We start from the raw sequence: 14,191 nt of genomic DNA, 5'->3' as shown, positions 1-14,191 counted from the left end.
AAAATCGTGAGCAATGCTTCAGTTATCTCTTCAGCAACCTCTCTCAAGACTCTGGGATGTAGTCCATCTGGTCCAGGTGACTTATTCACCTTAAGACCTTTCCCTTTGTAATAGCAACAGCACTCACTCCTGCTCACTGACACTCACAGACCTCTGAACCCTGCTGGGTCTTCCATAGTGAAGACAAATGCAAAGTACCCAATAAGTTAATCTGCTGTTTCTTTGTTCCCCATTACTACCTCATCAGCATCATTTTCCAGTGGTCCAATATCAACTCTCACCTCTCTTTCACTCTTTATATAACTAAAATTTTTTTAGTATCCTGCTTTATATTATTGGCTAGTTTGCCCTCTTATTTCATCTTTTTCTTTATAGCTTTTTTAAGTTGCCTTTTGTTGGATTTTAAAAGCTTCCCATTCACTTTAGTTACTTTATATACCCTTTCCTTGACTTTAATGCATTCTTTAACTTCCCATGTAGGCCAGGGTTGCCTGCACCTGCCATTTGAGAACAACTTCTATGGGATATATCTATTCTGCACCTTGTGAACTATTCCCAGAAATTTAAGCCATCTCTGCTGTGCTGTTGTCCCCACCAGTGTCCTCCAATCCACCTGGGCAAGTTCCTCTCTTGTGATTCCGTTTATTCCATTCCCATACCGATACGTCTGACTTGTGCTTTTGCCTCTCAAATTGCAGTATGAATTCAATCACATTATGATTGCTGCCTCCTAAGTGTTCCTTTACATATAGTTCCTGAATAAGGTCTGGGTTTTTACACAACATCCAATCTAAGATGACCTTTCCCCGAGTGGGTTCAAGCACAATCTGCTCTTTTAAAAAAAACCATCTCATAAGAATTCAACAAATTCCCTCTCTTGCGATCCGACACCAACCTGATTTTCTCAATCTCCTTGCATATTGAATACCCCATTACAATTGTGTCATTACCCTTATTACATGCCTTTTCCAGCTCCTTTTGCAATCTTAACCCTACATCTTGGCTACTATTTGGAGGCCTATATGTGATTCCTATAATGGTGTTTTTTACTCTTGCATTTTCATAATTTCACCTACAAAGATTCAATATTCTCTGACCCTCTGTCACCTCTTTCTAAAGATGTTCCATCTCTTACCAATAGAGCCACACCACCACCTATGCTTTCCTGCCTGTTCTTGTGATACAAGTTATATCGTTTGATGTTAAGCTCCCAGCTACGGCCACCTTTCAGCTATGACTCAGTGATGCCTACAACATCATACCAACTAATCTCTAATTGCACCACAAATTCGTCCACCTTATTCCAAATTATGCGTGCATTTAAATACAGTACCTTCAGTCCTGTGTTCTTCACCCTTTTGAATTTTCCTCTGTGGTACAATTTAACTCTTTGCTCTGTCTGCATTTGTACCCAATCATTGGCTTGTCCTTCTTTACATTCATGTTACACCCATCATCTACTTGTAAACTCTGGTGGCTTATCCTCAGCTCTATCCTCCTAGTTCCCATCCCCCTACCATATTAGTTTAAACCACTCTCAACGGCTTTAGTAAAGCTGCCCACAAGAATATTGGACCCCTCAGATTTGTGCAACCCATCAAGGTCCCACCTGCCCTAGAAGAGGTCCCAATGATCCAGAAATCTGAATCCCTGCCCCCTGCTCCAATTCTTCAGGCATGCATTTACCTGCCACCTCATTCTGTTCCTATCCTCATTTCCGCGTGGCACAGGCAGTAATCCCGCAATTACTACCCTCGAGGTCCTGCTTCTCAGCTTCCCTCCTAACTCCCTGTATTCTGTTTTCAAGACCTCCCTTTTTCTACCTAATTCGTTGGTACCAATATGTACCACAACTTCTGGCTGCTCACCCTCCTTTCACAGGATATTGTGGACATGTTCAGAAACATTGCAGACCCTTGCACCTGGGAGACAAATTACCATCCATGTTTCCTTTTTGTGTCCACAAAATCACCTATCTGTCCCCTTGACTATAGCGTCCCCTACTACTGCTGCCATGCTGCCATCCTCTTCATTCCCCTACTGTTCTGAGCTACAGGACCAGACTCGGTGCTAGAGGTACAGCAGCTGTTGTTTCCCCCAGGAAGGTGTTCTTCTCTTCTCCCCCCCCCCCACCACAAACATGACTCAAAATAGTGTACTTGTTGTTGAGGGGAATGCCACAGGGGTGCTCTCCACTGTCGATCTCCCTTCCCTCTCCTGGCAATCACCCATTTATCTGTCTTTTGTAGCCTTGGGGTGACTACCTCCCTGTAGCTCCTGACCATCACTGCTTCGCTTTCCCTAATAATCTGAAGGTCGTCAAGCTGAAGCTCCATTCCCTAACATGGTCTGGCGAGCTGTAAACTTAACCTGAGAGGAGATTTGAATAAGTTTTCCTCGAGGGTGGTGAATATCTGGAACAAGCTGTCAAAGGAGGTGGAAGCAGATACAATTGCAACATATACAAGGCATTTGGACAATAGGTAGGAAAGGCATTGATGGAACTGGACTAATGCTGGCAAATGGGATGAGCATATACAGGGCAAGGTGAGCAGTGACTATGAATGTGAGAAGAGTAAAATGACACTGGTGCTTTCTGGTAGCTACAGACAGGGTTTTTATGGTAGGTAACACTGGTGCTTTCTGGTAGCTATAGACAGGGTTTTTACGGCAGGTAACTGGTGTTTTCTAGTAGCTACAGACAGGGTTTTTACGGTAGGTAACACTGGTGCTTTCTGGTAGCTACAGACAGGGTTTTTACAGTAGGTAACACTGGTGCTTTCTGGTAGCTACAGACAGGGTTTTTACGGTAGGTAACACTGGTGCTTTCTGGTAGCTACAGACAGGGTTTTTACGGTAGGTAACACTGGTGCTTTCTGGTAGCTACAGACAGGGTTTTTACGGTAGGTAACTGGTGTTTTCTAGTAGCTACAGACAGGGTTTTATGGTGGGTAACACTGGTGTTTTCTGGTAGGTATGGACTCAGTGGTAGGTACAGATTAGTGGGCCAAAAGCCATTTTCATACTATTTGACTGACTGATTCGTGCTGTTTAGTTTAAACTGACTGCATTTGTCTGTGAATGATGCACACAGTTTTGAGGAAGATGGTTGGGTTGGTTTTCTGGAAGCATGATGTCAATTGAGCCAATCTGGCTGCTTTCAGATTGTGATGCTCTGCCAGTGAATTCTCCCATGATACTAATGCTTATCTTCTCTTCTCTTTGCACAAGTTGGAAGTGACCGAGAAGGAGAAACTGCTTCCTGAGAGCCATGATATCAACGCTACATCAGCTCGATTATTCTGTGAAAGTGTGGCACAGCCTTCAGGTGTAAATGTTCCCGTGAATCCAATAGTGGGTGACACTGGGACAAAGGCTCAGGAATCTGTTGGAAACTGTCCTGAGGTTGCTGATGTAACTGTTGAAAGGACAGTGACATGGAGTGATTCTGTAAATGAGAATTCTGACACATCTGTTGGAAGCCAAATGGACCCTATCAAACAACTGACTGAAGGGCAGGTCCCATTAGAAAGGCCTAGTGAGGGCACCACATCACCGTCTCATTCATCTATGGAGAGCACCAACCAGATGAAGGAAAGTCTTTCTGAGGAAAAAGTTGAAGGTGATCACCTTTTGTATCTTTTTAAAATTTAGTACTGTTTAGAGGTTGGAGATGCTATAAATGAACTTCTGTTTTTTGGTTTGCTGCTTTGCTTTGTACCTCTGCTGAGGCATTGGACTTCTGAATGAGAGAATTTGTATGGTGTAAAAGCTGTCTAGTTATAATTATATTAGGCCTTGGTGAGAACATGCCAGGAGTTTTACCCTATCTAAGAAGAGCTGCTTGCCACAGAGGGAGTGCATGACATTTGTTCCCTCTAAGCTGTATGTCTGTGGAACTCTCTTCTTCCAAACAGAGTCTCTCAGTATTTTTAAGGTAAGGTAGATTGTTTCTTGTTAAGCAAAGGGATGAAGGGTTATGAGAGGCAGGTGGCTATGAAGAGTTCCTGTCTGCCTCCAGTTGAGGCTGCACTTGTCATAAATGACAGAGCTGGCTCAAGAAGCTGAGTAACCTCCTGCTGCTCGTTTATATGTTTGTATATTATATTTAATTCCATTGAATGTAGTTATTTTCACCTTAATGCTTCTCATGTGAGAGAGTTCCATGTTCTTTCTTTTCATTATTTAATCTGGATACGGAATTTAAAGAGGTGTGGGGTAGTGGTTAGTGTGGAACTTTGCAGTACCACCTGTAAGATCAGGGTTTGATTCATGTCACTGTCTAAGGAGATCGTACACTCTCCCAGTCACCATGTAGGTTTCCTCCCACATTCTAAAGATGTACAGGTTACGGCTGTGTTGGTGCTAGAAGTGTGGCGATACTTGTGAGTTGCCCAACATAATCTTCACTGATTTGATTTGATGCAAAATGGCGACTTTCGCTGTGCATGTGACAAATAGAGCTCATCTTTAAATCTATTATCTTTCCTCAATCTAATAGTAACAGTTTTGTAGTTAACTTGAAGATTTGTTTTCTCCCAAGTGGACCCATCTTCCCAATGTCTCCTTTCCCAGACCACTTCATATGCGTTCTATCTGATCAGCTCTCCTGCTAGTAATCTTTGCAGCTTATTCTATGAAGCTGTATGCCCAGTTCGATATTATCCAGCAGCAATATGTTAGTTCTGTTCACCAGGAGATTGATCAATGCTGAAGGGCAACCATGGGTTTTTTCTTGGCACACACTCCAACTGGAGCATCTTGGTTGGTGCTCAGACAGATTCAGTACCTTTGTACTGTCTTCATTCGTATCTTCTGAAGCCATGAGTTATTTTGGCCCATCAGGTCCATACCAGCTTATAGAGTAATCCAATTGCTTAAAACTTTTTTACCCCCCCCCCCCCCCAATCCATTCCTCTACCACTCATCGACAACTTAGTGAAGGATTAGCCTGCCATCTTGCATGTATTTACCTTGTAGGAGGAAACTGGAATACTGGGCAAGCTGACATGATCACAGGAAGGACTAACAAGCTTCATACAGCACAGATAAACCTGGGTTGCTGAAGCTGACAGATGACAGCTTTACTTTCTGCAGATGACACAAAGGTTGGTGGAGCTGTTGAGAGTGTAGAAGATTGTCATAGTTTACAATGGGACATTGACAGGTTGCAGAGCTGGGCTGAGAAGTGACAGAGGAGTTCTACTCGGAAAAGTGTGAAATGATTCACTTTGGAAGATTGTTCTGACTTCAAGTTAATAGGGTTAATGTCAGGAAACTTACCAGTGTGGAGGAACAGAGGGATTGTGGGGTCTGTGTCTATAGATCCCTGAAAGTTAATGCTCAAGTTGATAAGGTGGTTAAGAAGGGATGTGGTGTGTTGGTCTCCATTAGTCGGGATTGAGTTCAAGAGCCCACAGTAATGTTGCATCTCTAAAACTGGTTAGACCACATTTGGAGTATTGTATTCAGTTATAGTTGCCTCATAGAGGGACATGGAAACTTTAGAGAGGGTGCAGAGGAACTTTGCCAGGATGTTGTCTGGATTAGAGAACATTGAAGATAGATTGAATGAACTAAGGGTTTTCTCTTTGGAGTGAAGGAAGATGAGAGCTATTTAAAATAATGAGGCATTGATAGAGTGGACAGCCAGGGATCGTTTCCCAGGGTGGAAATGACTAATACAAGGGGGCATAATTTTAAGGCGATTGGAGAAAAGTATGGGGGGAGATGTTAAAGTTAGGTTTTTTTACACAGAGAGCAGTGGAAATGACTTACTAGGAATGGTGGTAGTGGCAGATACATTAGGGACATTTAAGAGACTCTTAGGTACAGGGATGCTAGAATAATGGAGAGTTACGTGGGAAGGAAGTTTTAGATTGATCATTGAGTACATTAAAAGGTCAACACAACATGTTGGACTGAAGGGCCTTTACTGTAGTGTAGTGTTCTATGTATACTAACTGAGCCATTGTGTTGCCCCTTCCATCTCGGTGACCAGTAACTACAGTTGGACACATTCTAATCAGTCAAAGAAATTTGGTCATGAGCTGACATGGTTTATACTCGGAACTTGTGCTTCGAGTGATTGCTGTACTGCACTAGTTGGGGAATGAATTGACCAAGGGTCTAGGCCATTCTCAAACTTGGATCATTGCTCATTTTCTGTATGTTCAGAAATCTTTCAGCTGTCACTGTGCTGCCTGTTTTCTCCAGTTATGTGAATGCTAAACTGCACTCTTGGTTAAGAGTGATGTCATGCAGAGTTTGTGAATTTATGTAATTCAGAAGCATGCCCTTCCTCACCTTGACTGATTCACGAAGCAGCAGTAAGAAATCCATTCCCAGAAAAGCTCACACACCACATCCTGTATAAACCTGGCTTCAGATTGCACACAAAGTGCATGAAGCCAGGACATTGATGAGTTTCCAGTCTATCGACTTTGCAACATCAGACCCAGGGGAGAGATGACTGCCAATTTTTACATAACGTTGGTAGAATAATCTGCATCATGAGAGTATGTTTTTGAGGTGAGTGTTAGAGAGGCAACAATGGAATCGTGGGATAAAGTTCATGCCTTTAACTTCGCATAAGATGGTATCACATTAACTCAATCCATCCACACCACCCCTAATCATTTTTGAATTGGAAATGTAAAACCTTTTCAAAACTCAAAAGTGCATTTATTTTCAACTTATACAATATACAGACTTGAGATTGGTGTGGGAACCGCAGCCTTGCTCCGACCTGTCCCCAATCTGGCCTGGCCCTTAAATCAGTCAGACGTCAGCTAGTTCCTCACTCTTGGACCTGGGTCCTGCTGCCTTGATTTCTCCTCGCCTTGCCTCAGTTCTGCTGCTTTGAATTGGCTCCATCCACTCCAGCAATGGCCATACGTCGGCTTGTTTCATGCTCTCTGGTCCAGGCCCTGCCTCACACCCTCAATCTTTATTGTCCCATGGCAATTCCTACATCAGTTTTTTAAAAAGTTGATCATAGAATCAGAATCAGGTTTATTATCACCAGCATGTGACATGAAATTTGTTAACTTAGCGGCAGTTCAATGCAATACATAATCTAGCAGAGAGAGAGAAAAAAAATAAAATAAAACATAATAAATAAACAAGTAAATCAATTATATATATTGAATAGATTTTTTAAGAATGTGCAAAAACAAATACTGTATATTAAAAAAGTGAGGCAGTGCCCAAAGCTTCAATGTTGATTTAGGAATCAGATGGCAGAGGGGAAGAAGCTGTCCCTGAATCACTGAGTGTGTGCTCCCAGGCCTCTGTACCTCCTTACCTGATGGTAACAGTGAGAAACGGACATGCCCTGGGTGCTGGACGTCCTTAATAAAGGACTCTGCCTTTCTGAGACACTGATCCCTAAAGATTTCCCGGGTACTTTGTAGGCTAGTTCCCAAGATGGAGCTGAGTAGATTTACAACCTTTTGCAGCTTCTTTCAGTCCTGTGCAGTAGCCCCTCCATACCAGACAGTGATGCAGCCTGTCAGAATGCTCTTCACAGTACAACTATAGAAGTTTTTGAGTGCGATGTCTCTAAAAATATCTGGACATGGAAGTAGAAAAGAATATGCCTTGCTTATCCCTTTTGAGCCAATTCACCTGACGCAGGATTAGGTGAGTTGCACAATGTTGAACCATTCTTGTGATGACTTTGCCCCCAGAAATTAAACAACACAGTCATTTCAGCCCATGCTGTCACTCCAATAACCTTGGGGGGAAAATACTAATAATCCCACCCTCCTCCCCATACAATTTCAAATCTTTAATTTCTGAAAGACCTGTTTTCATACCTTTGGAGCAAAGTATTTGGATCACATTAGATCATCATATTGCAAAATATTATCATATGTTCTCTGTTTCTTTAATGACTGACATCAGACAGTGGAAAGAACTGGTGAATATTCTCTTTTTAATATTCTCAATTTCAAAGTACAAATTAAAAGTAGATGGTATCATATGCTACCTTGAGATTCACTTGTAGGTTTTTACAGGGAAAAGAAATACAATAGAATTTATTAAAAACTATACGTAAAGACTGAAGAACACCAAGGACAAAAGATGAAAAACAGTGAAAGTAATGTGAATGACTATGAAATCCTTCCCACTTGCAGCTGGAGGCTATATCAGATAGTGAAGGGAGTTGCACTGATATACTACCAATAGTGGTGAAGAATGTTGTTCGGATATACTGTTGCTGGTGTCGGGAGTCACCCGGGCCTGGTGTCAGTGGCGACAAAGGGAGTCGCCTGGGTCCAGTGTTGATGCTGGCGAACTCAAACCCCATGACTGCATGTGTTTCCTCCCGCTGCTCCGATTTGCTCCTGCATTCCAAAGATGTGTTGTTAGGGAATGTTTTGGCACCGGCAGCATTATGACACTGCAGGCTGGCCTGCGTAATCCTCACTGATTTGATTTGATGCACAACACATTTCACTATGTTTTTCCATGTATGTGTGATAAATAGTGAAGTTAATCTAAGACAGAGAGTCTTAAAAGATTCCTAACAATGAAAGAATGAACCAACATGTTTTGCATTTAACCGTATGGATTGTCACAGCTTAATGTCTGCAATGACATCAGTCGGTTTTCCAAGTATAGCCCAGTTATCTCAACATCTATTTGGAAATTAGATGGGCATGTAATTTAAGACAGAGTGTCTCAATATCTTCAAATTGTTCTGCTGATCAGACAGACAGCATTGATTCATAGAGATTGGTCCTGCCTGACAAACCTGCTGTTTGTTTTTGAAGAAATTGCAGGGAAATGTCTATGGAGGTTACGCATATAGACTTCCAGAAGTGACTGAATCAGATCAACACATGTACGTCTAACTTAAGGGTGAAAGTCATGATACTGAAGGTCATTTATTAACTTGACTTAATTTGCAAGGATATTGTCAGGACCGGAGGGAATGAATTGTAAGAAGAGATTAGGATTCTTTTCAATGTGGCATGTGAAACGGAGGGGTGACCTAATACAGCTTTCTAAAATCATGATGGACATAGATAGTGTGAATAGCCAACATCTCTCTCACCATCAACCTCCCCCCCCTCCCCCCACCCCATGTCTGAAGCTAGATTTCATAGAATTAAGGTAAGGTTGAAGATTTAAAAGGGACCTGAGGTACAACTTCTTCCACAGAGTGGTGGGCATGCAGAATAAATGGATTACAGTTTTTAAAATACATATAGACATGTTCGTGGATAGGAAAAATTTAGAGGGATTTGGGAAGATGGGAGTAGCTCATGTAGGTACTTAAATCAGCATTGACAAGTTGTGCTGAGGAGCTCACTTTCATGCTGTATAACACAGAAACAGGCCCTTAGGCCCATCTAGTAAATGTCGAAACCATTTAAACTGCATACTCCCATCAATCTGCACCAGGACCATAGTCCTCCATATCCCTACTACCCATATACCTATGTAAAATTCTCTTAAATGTTGAAATCAAAATCACGTACATGACTTACGCTGGCATATCATTTCACACTCTCAGGACCGTATGGGTGAAGTTTCCCCTTGAACTTCTTACCTTTCTCCTTAACCCATGACCTCTGGTTGTAGTCCTACCAAACCTCATTGGAAAAAGCCTGCTTGCATTTATCCTATCAATACCCTTTAGAATTTTGTACACCTCTATCAAATCTTTTCTCAATTTTCTATGTTCTAAAGAATACCTTCCTAACCTATTCAGTCTTTCGTTATAACTCAGACCCAGCAACATCGTTCTAAATTTTTCTACATTCTTTCAACCTTGTTTACATTTTTCATGTAGGTAAGTGACCAAAACTGCATGCAATACTCCAAATTAGTCCTCACCAATGTCTGATACAACTTCAACATAACGTCCTGCCTTCTGTACTCAATACATTGATTTATGAAGTGTCAAAAGTTTTCTTTATAACCCTATCTACCTGTGACACCACTTTCAACAAATTATGTACTTGTATTCCCAAATACCTTTGTTCTACCAAACTCCTCAGTACCATACCGTTCACTGTATAAGACCTTCCCTGGTTGGTCCTGCTGAAATGGAAAACCTTGCACTTTCACTATTAAATTGCATCTGCAATTTTTCAGCCCATTTTTCCAGCTGATGCAGATCCCTCTGCAAGCCATGATAGCCTTCTTCATTGTCCACTGCACCAATCTTGGTGTCATCTGCAAGTTTGTTGATCCAGTTAACCACATCTATATTATTGATATAGATGACAAACAACTAAGGACCCAGCCTGATCCCTACAGCACACCACTAGTTACAGGCCTCCAGTCAGAGAGGCAACCCTCTACTTAGCACTGTCTGGCTTCTCCCACAAAGCCAATATCTAATGCATTTTACTACCTTATCCTGACTGCCAAGTGACTGAATCATCTTGACCTGCCTTCCTTGCAGGACCTTGACAAATGCCTTACTAAAGTCCATGAGGCAACATCCACTGACTTGCCTTCATCCAATTTCCTGGTACCGTAATTTCCTCAAAAAACTCTATTAGATTAGTTAGACGTGACCTACCACACACGAAGCAGTACTGACTATCTTTGATCAGTCTATGTCTATCCAAATACTTATAGATCCGGTACCTTAAAATACCTTCCAACAACTTTCCAACAACTGATGTCAGACTCACCAGCCTATAACTTCCTGGTTTATGTTTAGTGCCTTTTGTAAACAGCAGAACAACATTGGCTATCCTCCAATCCTCTGGTACCTCTTTTGGTTGCTGAGGATCTTTTAAATATCTCTGCTAAGGGCCCATCAATTTCTGCACTTGCCTCCTACAGGGTCAGAGGGAACACTTTGTCAGGCCCTGGGGACTTATCCACCCTCATTTGCCTCAGGGTAGCAAACACTTCCTTCCTCTGTAATCTGTATAGGGTCCGTAAAGTTGATCCCACTTTGCCTTACTTCTATAGAATCTGCATCCATCTTAGATATAAAGATTTAAGATCTCCCCCATTTGTTTTAGCTCCATGCATAGTTTACTATTCTTGTCTTACAGAGGTCTAATCTTGTCCCTTGCAATCATTTTGCTCTTAACATACATCTGCAGAATCCCTTGGGATTCTTCTTCACCATGTCTGCAACTTCATGCTCCCTTTTAGCCTTCCTGATTTTTTTTTTAAGTGTTCTTGTGCATTTTTTGTACTTCATAAGCATTCATTCCTTCTTGCCTATATCTACAATGCACCTTTGTTTTTTCTTTTAATCAGGACCTCAATATCTCTTGAAAACCTAGGTTCTTTACACTTGTCAACCTTACCTTTTATCCTGTCAGGCACATGCAAGCTTTGTACTCCCAAAATTTCAGTTTGAAAGGCCTCCCATTTCCAAGTACACCTCGGCCAGAAAACAGCCTGTCCCAATCCACACTTGCCAGAACCATCAAAATTGGCCTTTCTCCAACTTAGAATCCCAACCCGTGGACCAGACCCAAATTTTTGCATATTTACTAAGAAACTAATTGCATTGAGGACGCTGGATGCAAAGTTTCCCCACACAAACTTCTGTCACCTGCCCTGTCTCTTTTCCTAATAACAGATCTAGTGTTGCACACTTTGTCTCGTTGGGATTTATACGTATTGATGAAGGAAACTTCCCTGACAACATTTGATGCACTCCATTCCATCTTGTCCTTTTACAGTATGAGACTACAGTCAATATGTGGAAAGTTAAAATAACCTACTATAACAATCTCATGTTTCTTTCAACACTGGGATCTCTTTACCAACTTGTTCTTCTAACAAGTTAAATCCCTAGGACTGTTGGGTGGTCTGTATTATCGCCCAATTAATGCGGTTATACCTTCCCTAGTTCTCATTTCCCTCACTAGTCTGTCCTGATGAAGCAATGCCGTGGCATTTTCCCTGCCACTTCCCACTCAGTTGTGACTAAAGCAATGGAACCCTGGAATATTGAGCTATCAGTCCTGCCCCTCTTGCAGTCAAGTCTCATGAATGGCTACAACGTCATAATTCCAGATGTTGATTCTGAGCTTATCTGCCTTTCCTGCGATATTTCTTGCATTGAAGTATATGCTTCTCAAGACACTAGTTGCACCAACTCAGCTTTTTGATTTGTGACTTTGTCTGAGGTCTTACAAACATCTGCCTGCATAACCTCTCCATTAACTGTTCTGGCACTCTGGTTCCCGTCCCCCTGCAAATCTAGTGTAAACACTACTGTGTAACATTAACAAACCTTCCCACTAGGATATTAGTCCTCCTACATGCAACTCTTACTTCGGCTAGCGGCTTAATATGGGGGGGTGATAGCCCCCGCCTGGCCAAACTTAAGAAATCTTGTTTGTGTGGATGCTGCGCAATGTGTCCCCTGTTACAAATCGGTACCCCAAAATAACAAACAGTACACAATATGCAATTAAACAACTAAGCTGTATAATTCTTTCTTTGACTATATGGTTAGTAAAGAAATGAAAAAGGGCCCAATCTTATTAAACAGTCTGTTGCGCAATGTTTGAGCTCACTGATAAGTCAATCATCCTCCATCGACCTTCTCCAGTCGTTGCTGCCCTTCATACCCTCGCTCAAATCCACCCCATCTGGCGGTCTATAACTGTCTCCATTCGTGTCTTCTCTCCTCATCTCTCCCCGGCAAAAAGACCATGAAAATCTCTCTTCCAGCTCACAAGGAAGAAAAACAGCATTCCAAACCCCATTATCTCTAGTCATAACCCAAACATTGCTGCTAGAGAGAAACAATTACATTATCAGTGAAACCTTACAGCATGTTACACAGCAGTGAAACCCTACATCATGTTACATACAGTTCAGATGAAAACTGTCCCTTCTGTACAGGTCCCATCCTCCCTGGAAGAGTGCCCAATGATCCAAAAATTGTTATGCCCACCCTCCCACACCAACTCCTTAGCCATGTGTTAAACAGTATGAGATTCCTGGTTCTGTCCTCAATAGCACCTGGCACAGTTAACAATCCTGAGATCCCAACCCTGGAAGTCCTTAGCATGTAACTCCCTGAACTTCCTGTGCAGAACCTCATCACTCATCGTATCCATATCATTGGTACCTACATGGACCACCCTCCCACTTAAGGATGCTGGATTCTGGCACCTGGGAGGCAATATACCATCCCGGAATCTCGTTCTCCCCAAAGAACCTCCTGTCCACTTCCCATACTAACGAATCCCCTATCACGATGGTATGCCTGTCCCCCCCCCCCACCTTCTGAGTCACAGAGCCGGACTCCTGAGCCTGAGACTATGACTTTCTTCTGTGTGGTCAGTCTCCCCAATAGTATCCAAAGTGGTACACCTGTTGTTGGGGGCTAGCCACAGGAGTACTCTGCACTGGCTTCTGAACCCCTTTCTCCTTTCTGACTGTCACCCAGTTTCCTGTGTCATGCAGCTACCTCTCTATATGTCCCATCTATCACCCCTTCAGCCTCCCAAATGATCCGGAGTTCATCCAGTTACAGCTTCAACTCCTTAATGCAGATTGTTAGAAACTGCAGCTGGATGTACTTCTCGCAGTTATAGTCAGAGACACTGGAGATCACCCTGTCTTCCCACATCCTGCAAGAGAAGCATTCCACTCTCCTGCTGACCATCCCAACTGTCCATGCTGAGCATATATAAAGAGGAGAATGGAGGAAAAAAACTAGTCAAGCTCAGTTGTAGAATTCAAGGTCTTGAAGTATGGCAAACAACGAAAAACCTGCTGAGGCAGACCTCTAAGTCACAGGTCACAAATGCTGAAAATAAACCCTTCATTACCATCCTCTTCCTCCTACCAGCAGGCCATTTTTGCATCCAAGTTACTCTCTCACCCTGGATCCTATATGTTCTGACCTTCCAGACCAACAGTGTGTGACCTTGTCAAAGGCCCTCCACATAGACAATGTGTACCGCATTTTCTCAGTTCTCTTAGTTACTTACTCAAAAAAAATTCTCTTCATTTTAAATCAAAGATTGATAAGTTAAAGTATTAATACATTTGAGGAAACCAGGGTCTCATAGAGCAGTACATTCAACCCATGATGTTATGCTGAACTTGATAGCAATTTGTACTAACTGTCCTCCTATGTATCATTCCAGTCTCTGAACTCTTTTTATATAGGAAAAACTTCTTAAACTCCTCCAAACTGCCTGCTGTCACTGCTATAACCCACTGGTAACCCATTCCA

At 42.3% G+C, this 14,191-nt stretch overlaps 1 protein-coding gene across 7 annotated transcripts in view; it reads left to right on the top strand.

Moving 5' to 3' along the window:
- The window catches only part of usp19 (ubiquitin specific peptidase 19), a 218,693-nt gene that overhangs the window by 84,723 nt on the left and 119,779 nt on the right, over positions 1-14,191 (top strand). For all 7 annotated transcript variants that reach the window (XM_073071970.1, XM_073071968.1, XM_073071973.1 and 4 more), the window contains one exon: positions 3,232-3,622. In XM_073071970.1, coding sequence (XP_072928071.1) covers positions 3,232-3,622 — 391 coding nt within the window. The remainder of the gene's footprint in view (positions 1-3,231; positions 3,623-14,191) is intronic.

The sequence above is a fragment of the Hemitrygon akajei genome, chromosome 19 (assembly GCF_048418815.1).
Source record: "Hemitrygon akajei chromosome 19, sHemAka1.3, whole genome shotgun sequence".
NCBI lineage: Eukaryota > Metazoa > Chordata > Chondrichthyes > Myliobatiformes > Dasyatidae > Hemitrygon > Hemitrygon akajei.
The sequence above is the reverse complement of the archived record's forward strand: the minus strand, read 5'-3'. Positions and strand labels throughout refer to the sequence as shown.